Source organism: Octopus bimaculoides, chromosome 5 (assembly GCF_001194135.2).
Source record: "Octopus bimaculoides isolate UCB-OBI-ISO-001 chromosome 5, ASM119413v2, whole genome shotgun sequence".
NCBI lineage: Eukaryota > Metazoa > Mollusca > Cephalopoda > Octopoda > Octopodidae > Octopus > Octopus bimaculoides.
In genome coordinates this window covers 98760138-98771703 of record NC_068985.1, presented here as the reverse complement: position 1 = coordinate 98771703, position 11566 = coordinate 98760138, and the positions used below count along the sequence as shown (strand labels likewise).

Sequence of the window (11566 nt, the reverse complement as noted above, 5' to 3'; positions counted from 1 at the left end):
ACATTATATGAGGGCGGGTGGCAGGAACTGGAAAGATGGTGGTGATGAGATGCCAGAGCATCTCAAGATTCAAGAAGGTGATTATAAGAGTGGATAAATACGCTGTATCAGGGAGTGGGGAGGAGGTAGTTGTATAAGAATGAGAGGAGAGAGTAATAGATGGTTAGAAATGGGGGTAGAGGTGAATTATTATTTTTTTATTTTTTAAAGAAAAGCCCGAGTAATTTCTCTGAAACCAAACATTTTATTTTCATGATGTTCTTATTTAGAACAACAAAAAATATGACTAAAGTCTTCGACACATAAATCATTATATATATTTATTTAAAAATTGATCAGTCAACTTTAAAACATTAAAATGTGACTACTTAGAAGGATGATTGAGGAATAAATATAAGAGAAAATGCTTTATTACACATATGTAAAAAATAAAACCTCCATTATGCTATCTGGAGAGAGAAAAAGAGAAAGAGAATTATTATGGGTAAAATCCCAACAATATAAAGTGACAATGTAATTGCCATTACTGTTATCTTTATTATTATTATTATGCTTCTTCACAACAAAATTATCTCCAGAGAACAGAAATGTTACGCACAGACAGATTTCAACAATAAATAAGGTAAAAATGATGGCTATATTATTAAGTTATTGGTTGCATTTTTGTTATCAGTTTCACCTCGCTACACTACCGAGACAAGTTTATAATATCTTTTGCAACATTGAGCTTTATCACTAAATTTATATATATATATAAATATGTAATATATATACATATACATATATATATAAAGTATGGTGGCATATATCTTCAAAATAAATATAATTTTTTATAATAATGTTTTGCAAGATATTTATATTTCAATGAAACAATAATACTTGAAACTATTATATCAGATTGCGCTAACTTGAAACCTTTTTAAAATTTCACAAAATAAAGAGAAGTCAACCATTTTAAGGTAACAGATTATTGACGAATCCTTTAGTCGGATTTAGCCATTACGGTTAAATTCATATGAGAGTATCGCCCTAAAGAATGTGTTAAAATAATTACTCCGTCTCATGATTTACACCATGTATACTCCGGGTACAGAATAGGTATACCCCGCCCCTGCGTGTAGTAAAAGGCAACTAAAAAGGATGGCGAAGAAAGGGCATCTGACCATAAAACACTGGGTCAGAAAACTTCGCCAACCCGTGCCAGCATGGAAAAGTACACATATCAAACAAAAAAAGGTCCCTCTATTCCTTAGGTCTTTCAATGTCGCTATTGCTTAATCTAATACTGCAGTGTTCCCCGCATGTTCTTACATGAAATATCTACCCGTTACTAACCAATTTTAATTCCGCATTTAGAGTTAATCATACACAAACATTTACTCATATTCCCATTCAAACTACTGCCTTGCATTTCACATTTATAATTTTTAATTCTTTAGAAAAACCAACAAAACCCAGACATACTCACACACATACAGTCCCAACTGCAATATTTGTTTTGTATTATTGGGAAACTAATGCAAAGATCGTTCTCACAAAGTTAGCGAAAACCCCACCAAATTAGTTTTGAGATTATATTTGTTGTGCTTATACTGTTTGTTAAAAACAAAATATAGTCAATGTAAGTTAATTACAGATTTGCCAGTAACGGTCATATTAAAATAGCCTATGATACTTGAAATCAATTTGAAAGATGTTAAATAATGAAAATGCTAATTTACTGTTTCGTACAATGCTAGAGATTTTTTTGTTTTAGACGCAAAATTGATAGAAATATGGAATTAGAGAAAATTTCAAAATGCAGGGGAGATATTTAACATATGATACCGAAAAGGTTCACAGCACATCGCTGCAGCTAAGGTTTTAAGTTTAATTTGATTACATTGTCTCATCAAGTACATAATCACAAGTACAAATGCTCGTTTTGTAATACACAAAGGCCAAGAATTTCAGCACAAAAGTTTACAGTACAAGGCTGGGGGAAAAGCTTTTTGACTATAATGAAAATAAATTAAGTTTAATTTAAGAGATGTTAAGATTTAATTCCTAATAATATACATTAAACTAAAGTTAGGGTTAATGTAAAACAGATTGATGTGTTAATGCTAATCTGTTTTTAATGAACATTATCATTAAAATGGTGAGAGAGGTGGACAAAAGACATGGTAAGTGAGCAATTAAAAAAATCATGAAAGGAAAATTTCTTTCTTTCTAAATTGTCGTTCCATTTTGTTTAGAGATTTCACCTCCTGGATCTATACTTTACTCTGAGGGCGGGTCTGTAGGTAACTTGAAATGCGCGGCAAGTTTCCAATCCGCTGTCTCAAGCCTTCCAGCTTGGGGTACTGCTTCAGGATCTCATCATCATCGCGCAGAGTTATATCTAATATATGGAAAGCCTGCAAATCTGCCCATGTTAACTGTGAAAGAGACAGAAAAAAAGAAAAAGGTCAGAATACTGGGTTGAAAAACAGCAAAAAAAAAAATGAAACAATTCAATGTTGCAGAAAAGAGATATTGCCAAAGCAATTAAGGGTTTTCTAAACTATTCCCATTTTTACAGCATACAAACTGACGTAGTATGCAGTGTAATCATGTAGCGTAAATATTCAAATATCGTCACTGTCCTTCCCAATCCTGTTGCATTTCATATGAATATTTTGGTCCTCGAAAGTCGTCTTTATATAAATTAGTTTTGGTGTAAATTTTGGTCTGAAAATTTTGACTTGCGTTACTGAAAATATGGTGACCTCCGCTTTCATATAATTTTTTTCATAGTGTTTCAGTCAATTGTGTCTTTCAGTTTGAACTCAAAAAACCCTGTAGATCTAATTTCTTTTCAATGAAGTGTTTACAGGTAATTATGTCTGCTTAATTAAAGGTATCGCTACCATTCCTTGAAATAAAGGTCGTTAGTTCGACATTTAAGATTATGGCACGTATCGTTAAGGGAACTGGAGAAAATTGAAATGAAGTAAAACAAAAACTGAAACAAAGAAGATAACATTAATATCTTAAAAAGACATATTTAGCTTTACGTGTTCTGGCGCAGCTCAGCGCATTGGGCAGAAAAACCTACACACTCCTGTTGAAGATAACACACCTAGCAAAAACCACCACTGTCTAATTATTAATTGCAATTATATGCGGTAAACAAAATTCAAATGAAAAGTTATATCATTCACATAAAAATTTCTTACAGAATCGCCAACGAAATAGCCTGTTCCTCCATTATTTCGGTTCAAAGCTTTTTCCAAATTGCCTAAATATCTTGGTAGTGTTTCTTTTCGGAACTGCAAAGTCAACTCAGCCTGTAAGAAATTTCAGGAAACATAAGATAAACTGTTTTAAAGAATTAAAATAAAAAAACAACTATGTATTGAGAGAGAGAGAAAGAGAGAAAAAGAGAGAGAGAGAAAAAGAGAGAGAGAGAAAAAGAGAGAGAGAGAAAGAGAGAGAAAGAGAGAGAGAGAGAAAGAGAGAGAGAGAGAAAGAGAGAGAGAGAAAGAAAGAGAGAGAAAAAAAGAAAGAGAGAGAAAAAAAGAGAGAGAGAGAGAGAGAAAAAAGAGAGAGAGAGAGAACGATATGTTATAGACAGTTGCAAACATTCTTGTGTATAAAAAAAAGTGATTTCACAAATATTTCTTATGATTAGATAATCTCTTCTAAGACATTTACAGTATCAATTTTGTTAGTTCTGTCAGGTAATCTTTTTAACAGTTTAATCAGAGGTGGAACAGCACTCGTGACATTAATGGCCCTTTTCAGTGCTCCGAGACTGATAAGAGAAACAGAAGTCATTCCAGTTAACTCCAGACCGAACATTTGGTCCAAACGCCTTTTATTCATTGAACCCTGCTAAAACCCACTCAGGTTTCGTGGTGGTGTTAAACCGAGAGAAGAATATGCCTATCAGACAGTGGAATTGCTGAAATAAAAGACAAGAAATCTACTGATAGTTTAGTTTAACCATTTACTAGTCCAAAGCATTTCAATTAATCTATTTCATGCGTTGTGAAAAATATAAAGTTTTCTTGTCATAAGTTTCAAGTCACTCTGAAAAAATAGTTGGGACTATATATCATATAAGAAATATGTTCTGTGATTCACAGCATAGGCATTGGGTTAATTTCCAATTTTTAACGATAAAATCTTCGCTTTAGGTAAAAGATCTTGATATACCTGCGGCGCGTGCTCTGAAATGATTGGTGTTTTAATATTTTTTGCTTAAAGCGAGAATTATCTCAAAGACAAACTGCTGTGAAAAATGGCCTTTTCACAAGTCAAATGTGTCTCAAACATAATTGAACCGATCTACAAATGTATAGATTTTATTCTCTTTGTATCATTTATATTACAGCAAAACAGTTTCTACTCTTTTGAACTTTGCAAGCTGTCTCGCACGTACCCCACACCCGTCTGATATAATTTTCAATTCAGGTGTCCACAGCGGCGGGGTGGGGGGATGCTCCGAGAGCGTAGCTGCTAGAATAAGAATAGCCTGGGCAAAGTTCAGAGAGTTCTTACCTCTGCTGGTAAGAAAGAGCCTCTCGTTCAGAGTAAAAGGTAGACTGTATGATGCATGTAACCGCTGAGGACATGCGTAGGATTGAAAGAAATAAGGCTAGTATGCTCCGCTGGATGTGTAATGTCAGTGTGCACACGGCAGAGTGTAAGCGCCCCGAGAAAAAAGTTGGACATAAGAAGTATCAGATGAAGTGAGTAAGAGAGATGACTGCGCTAGAATGGTCATGTGATGCGTATGGTTGAAGACAGCTGTGTGAAGAAGTGTCACACCCTAACAGTGGAGGGAACCTGTGAAAGAGATAGACCCAGGAAGATTTTGAATGAGGTGGTGAAACACAACCTTCGAAAGCTGGGCCTCACAGACGCAATGGCAAGCGACCGAGACCTTTGGAGATATGCCGTATTTGAGAAGACCCGGCAAGATCGGAGCCCTGGTCGATGCCAATGGGGTCGATGGAATTGACTTACCTCTCCTTTAAAATTGCTGGCCTTGTGTCCAAATTTGAAACAATTTTATATAGTTTTTGGTGATGGTCGTTACTCCTTTTAACATCCAAGTTATAAAATTAATTTAAAACTATTTTATAGTTAGGAGTTAAGATGGTATAAAATTAATAATTTTCTACTCCAACATTTAAATTCATTTTGTGTCAAAATATTTTCGTCACTTTGAAACCGCGACCTGTTCACTGACAGTTTTGTCGCGGTTTCAAAGCGACGAAAATTAAATTTAAATGTTGAAATGAAACTAACGGTTTCTGTGTTCTTAAATGGCTTACAAACATCTTTCACGCTGCAACTGTTATTGTCTCAGCAAACCATCTCAGATCAAGTCACTTGCTATGCATGTCCACCTCCGTAAATTTCTACTCAATAATTAAAAAAAAAAAAGAAGTTATCAGTACCTTTTTTTTCTCATCTTTCTCGTTTAGAGTTTTTCCAAATTCTACGTGAAGGTCGTCGAATGTCTCCACAATAGAATCAGCATACGCTTGGTCGAGGGTGTCATTTCCTGCCAACCCTGAAATATAAAGGAGATCTTAAGGAAACAATGCTACTTTTTTTTAATATATGTAGAAGATAATCACGGAGAAGAAGAAAAATGTTTACATCTTGAAAATTATTTGGACAGGCAAAAGGTTAATACCACAGAAGCAAGAGTATTATAAACGGCCTGTAAGCATAAAGTATAGTATTCACTGCTGGAGTCATTTAATGAGGCTGAAAGGTTATTTTAGAGAAGAAACAAAATGAGTTAATTCTGTATACACTGTTTCGTTTTAACTTTTATAATAATCATCATCGTTCAACGTCCGACTTCCATGTATGTATGCATATAAAGGTTGACAGGAGCTAGTGAGGTTGAAGACTACCCCAGGCGACTGCGTCTGTTTGGCAGGGGTTTTACGACACAGTTCCTGGGACTGAACCCGGAACCATGTGGTTGGTAAGCAAGCTACTTACCACACAGCCACTCCTGCACCTATCCGAAGCGAGGGCTAGGGAACTCTTCGTCGGCCAGGGTCAAACATCTATTTGCACCTCTAAGTGGAAGCATGGTAAGACTATTGATTGTGCATTTAAGCTTCCCTTCTCTGCGTTACCGATGTTGTCCAAGACAATGGTTGCAGTTTAAGCTCGCCAGAACTTGGCACTAGTGAGTTACCAGTGACGCTTTCAGAATGCAAAAGACTAGAACAGATACTGCAAGGCAGCTCACTCGATGCACTTTCACCATTCTACAACTCTGGGCTGATAACTGGGAATAAAATTAGTAAACGTATTTGAATTCATAATACTGAATAACAGTATCGAATCACAATAACGAGTTTAGTCTTAAAAATTAAATTGTATATTAGGAAATTAATTTCTAATTAAGAATCAATTACAATCTAGTTTAATAAATATGCACGCTCTCATGCACATCTGTGCACCACATTTAAGTTATAGAATTAATTTGATAAATGCTTAACACATTCATCTTGTATTCTTTGTGTGATGGGCGTAAGATATCAACAACATCCCAATCAAAATGGCTTTCTGCTGGTACCAGGACAGAGTAAGTCCGAACACAGCTCGTATTCCCAACAGTCTTGTCCAAGTCTTGCTCAGGGTTTGCAAACTTTGATTCTTACTCCATTCTGTATTCATGGTTTTACTTTCGCAGAAGTTCCGTTCTCCAATCATTTCTCTGATGGTCTTAGATAATTTGCTCCTACAAAGCATTTGCTCCGCATCAGTTTGTTAAATAAGATAAAGTAAATATATGCTGTAAGTGTTATGATTCTGAAGTTTGCACAATTTCCTATTGTTCTAGGTAATGTTAGGCCCTTTCTCATTTCCGCATTCCATAACTTTGGGAGCTTGAATTTCTGTGTGTGTGTGTGTGTGTGTGTGTCGATAGAGAGATAGATAGAGAGAGAGAGAGAGAGAGAGAAAGAGAGTAGAATCATTTTTCAGTCGACCAGCGAACACAAAAGATTCTTGCTACGACGCGTCGTTTAGTACCTATTAGCAGTGTTACTCTAGAAACCTTCTTTACTAAGTCTTACATAAATTATTTGCCATTCTGTGAACGCGTGCGCATTTTGACGACTAGTGTGCCAGTCACTCATTTGATATAGTTATTACCATGTAACGACGACAGATCTTATCCTACCGTGTAGTTAACAGTTACCCATTTGTTTCGTTCGCTGGTTGAAAATAAATATAGTTACCGTCTCTTTCTTCACCAGTTAAAATTATTCTACTTTATCTTTCTCATTTTATTGTCTCTCCCTGTCTCATATTTTTCTTTAATGTATTATCATAGCCATACCAAGCAGAGTGGTGGTGGTGGTGGTTAAGAGAGCTTCCCCCCTGCTGATTCCGGCAAATATTCAGAAAAATCCGTGGCCTAGAACTGAACGATTGCAAGCTTTTCAACATTCAGTTCTTCATTAGAACTGAGGTTCAGATTTTATCCTTAGTTCCTGCCATGGTTTGTTCTGATCTAATAGATCTCAAAGTATTAGCTTCAACAGAATTTTACGATTTTGATAAAATATAGGCTCAACGGACTGATTGAATAGATTTAGATGATGCAAGTAGAGACACCAAAGATCGATAGTAAAGGTCAAGTAGCAGAGTTGCATTGTAGTTAAGAACTGAAACAGCCTTTCACTTGAAACGATGACCAGGAGAGTGCGGAAGTTGATGTCTGAAGATGATTGCAGTTCAGCAGATCCAGGGTCCCCATCCCACAAACATTAGTAATGAACCCTCTCAACCACATCTCAGAACATTTTTGAACTTTGTTTTGCTCAAGTTATCGGCTTTTCGTTCCAGAGTTTTTTTTTTATATGACATCCACGAGTACAGAGTATATTAAAAAATGCAGGATGTTATTTTTGCTGTCAGTATTTTCCCCGAGAAATTTAAGGTGATGAGTTGTCAGAATCGTTAGCACGCGAGACAAAATGCTTAGCGGCGCTTCGTCCGTCTTCACATTCTGAATTCAAACTTCCGCCGAAGTCGACTTTGTCTTTCATCCTTTCGGAGACAATAAAATAAGTACCAGTTGGTAGCCTGTTGAATTCAAAAGGTTGTTTAATACAGGTTGGATTTGTCGTTTTATCGGCAAACATCATGTTACGCTGTCTTGTACGCTTCTATTTATTAGGAAGTGTACCACTCGACATGCTAGAATTGACAGCCAAATTCCCTTTAGATAACACACGCCTTATTCGATTTTTGATCTTGATCCTGGAGGAAGTAAAGATAAAACTTGGACCTGAATTTGAGCACGTATCTTAGATAAGCTAAATTTAAATAACTTATTGAACTAATGTAAATATAAATGGATTTTCGTCGGTTTCTGCAATGAGCGTTCTAAATAACCGATGAACAAAATGGCCTACTCTCTTATTTAGCGCGTAAGTGGTTCAGTATTACATAGACACAATATACTCTTAAGGTGTTTCTCAAGGAGAATCAACGTGATCTTCAAACAAGGCTGATCTTTTCAATTCCAGGCAAAATCCATTTGGCTCGTTTCCAAACAGGTTATAGTTTCACTAACAAGGCTTGAGATAACCCAGAGCTTTTGTAAAACTCGAGGTGTTAGGTAGAAGGATCAAATTTGGTTCTCAGGATTGTGAAGCAAACGTCTTAACTATTCGTCCATGCCTGCGTCTTTATGTTTCCCTTCCTTGTAAATCTGACATTTTATCGAAATATCACTTCAAACTTATAAGCGAGTGAAACAAGTTGTTGTGATATTCATGCCCTGTTGTTAACTATTTTATAGATAGTGCAAATATTCTCTTAAGCAAACGGTTATATAATGTGGGTAGCATAGTAACTTTAACCGAGATAATACTCATATCGGGTATTAAACCATTGCCTTGGATCTCTTCATTTTGACTCACAGATTAAACATCTTTTTTTAAACTAAACAATTTGAAACTTCGTATACTGGTGTAATTTCTCACGCTGAACACGACTTACTTTCAACATTTTTGACAAAACTTCGTATTTTAGAAGTTATTTCGTGTTAAAGCTGTATTTGGGTAATTTTAACCAATCAACGACGTGTATTCAGCTGAATAAACCTACTGTTATTTGCGATAGTAATCAAAGAGCAACAACTTCCGGGTCGTCTCTACTAAATATGTGCTATCTCTCCTCTTTCTCCTCCCTGTCTGTCTCCCTCTCTAACATACTCTCTATCCGATTTCTTTGAGTATCTTTCTATATTTCATGCACATCTAGCCAAGCTAAAGAACACACCGAATAATCCACACGTGGTTGAAAAATATACTTAGTAGAGATGACCCGGAAGTAGTTGCTCTTCGATTACTATAGCAAACAGGAGCCTTTCAGCACACTTCCGTGTGTGTATGTGTGCGTGAGCTCTCCGCTACCACTTGACAACCGGTGTTGGTTTGCTTACGCCCCCGCCCCCCATAACGAAGCCATTAAGTTGAATACACGTCGTTGATTGGTTAAAATTACCCAAATATGACAACACGAAATAACTTCTAAAATGTTAAATTTTGTCAAAAATGTTGTAAGTAAATCGTGTTCAGCGTGGGAAATTACACCAGTATACGAAGTCTTAAACTGTTCAGTAGAAAGAAAAAAAATAATTAAAAAAGTCTGTGAGCCAAACTGAAGAGATCCGTTGCCTGTCCAAAGCATTTTCGTATGTTTGTCCCTAAACTTCCTTGCTTGTTTAGCATTTGTTTCATACGTTCTGAGACATATAAAATTTTTCTTTTATCAGCCCCAAGTTACTCTCGGGGTTGGGGTTGAAAAAAACAAATATTGGGGACATATATCATATGCGACCCATGGATAGGAAAATATGTACCATATACGATACACACCAAAGGTAAAGGGTTACACAATGCTTAACTAAGCCAAACAAAGCCTGGATGACAACTCAAAATAAAACTATTTAAACAAAACAAAATAATTAAATAAATAAAGAGCTGACGATTTACAAGAGCCTAAAGTAATTAAAATTAGGAATGATATAGTGAAAGAAAGATAGTTTATTAGCTTGGCAGCAGGTTGTGGTACTGTATGTGTGTATTAGAAGTTAAAATTAAGCTTTTACATCGCCATCGTGTCTCAAATATTGATTATATATATATATATATATATATATATATATATATATTAAATGATAAAAATTAACTGTAGCCCTCCGAATGCACTGCGGTTTTAATTTTAGATAGACAGCGTAAAAGAATTTTAAAAACACATTTTGATATTCACAGGTGGTTCAGTGAAAATAAAAGAAAGTTTGACAAATAATCCGGGGGAACAAATTGAATAAATTTGCCCTGTAAGCCTGGATTTCTTACGCTATGTAAGAAAAGATCGTATTGTACATGTCAAAGGAATGATAATAATTGTCGCTAATGTCATTTCTATTTCGTATCTTGTCACAATTGGATAAAAAGGATTACATAGGATAATTATATGACAAATGCCGTGATAATGGTAAAGGCAAGTTAAAGAAAATCAAGTCCTCTCAGCTTACATTTCAGAAAAACAAAAGAAAAAACAAAGAAAAATACACAAAAAAAATAAAGCAAGCAAGCAAGCAAATAAACAAAAACACACTGACGATCATTTATTTAAATTGTAAACTTCACCTGGTTTTATAAAATAAACACCACTACCTGCATAAACCTCCAGGTGCCTCTAGTGATGGTCTATCTGCTGACACGTCAGGAAAAGAACTACTGGCAAATTGTGAAACATACTACTACTATAACATATGACAATGGAGTGTGAAATAAAACATGAGTTATTCTTGATAATGTTTAATCAACAGGCAACTACAAGTAGACTGATTTGATAAATATACGGCTGTCCTGCCACGAATGCAAAACAGGTTTACTTTGTCTTCTCTTTGAACCCAAGAAACTTAAATTTAGTTGCCCCTTGCATTCATAACGGCTTTTTCCTTAATAGCAGCAGGCTCATTAGAGACAGGGCCAGCATTAAAAAGTTCCTTGCAGGTGTAAAGAGTAAATTAAGTTTAAATAAATAAAGCCTTTGCAAAACCTAGCATATATTTCACTCTATATTCTTCAAATACATGGGAGATTATCAATGAGGGTTTGCTCCGTTTTATACCCCCAGCCCTGTTAATGCTGCATCAACTCTCATTGTTCCAGCACAGCTGTAATAAATGCTGCTAGTAAATTATTGACCCCAGGTTCAATTAGTAAAACACCTGTTTACACTCACCATGTGGAGGCGCAATGGCCCAGTTGTTAGGGCAGCGGACTCGTGGTCATAAGATCGCGGTTTCGATTCCAAGACCGGGCACTGTGAGTGTTTATTGAGCGAAAACACCTAAAAGCTCCACGAGGCTCCGGCAGGGAATGGTGGCGAACCCAGCTATACTCTTCCACCACAACTTTCTCTCACTCTTACTTCCTGTTTCTGTTGTGCCTGTAATTCAAAGGGTCTTGTCACACTGTGTCACGCTGAATCTCCCCGAGAACTACGAAAAGATGAAAGTCAAAGTCGACTTCGG

General features: G+C 35.9%; 1 protein-coding gene across 1 annotated transcript; it reads right to left on the bottom strand.

Moving 5' to 3' along the window:
* Positions 1-305: 305 nt before the first annotated feature.
* Positions 306-6714, bottom strand: LOC128247876 (S-crystallin 4-like). Its single transcript, XM_052968088.1, has 4 exons — positions 6663-6714; positions 5433-5548; positions 3201-3311; positions 306-2420 (listed from the first exon to the last, which is right to left on the bottom strand). Exons 1-4 carry the CDS (start codon positions 6712-6714, stop codon positions 2256-2258), a joined length of 444 nt encoding a protein of 147 aa, XP_052824048.1. The 3' UTR covers positions 306-2255.
* Positions 6715-11566: the final 4852 nt, after the last annotated feature.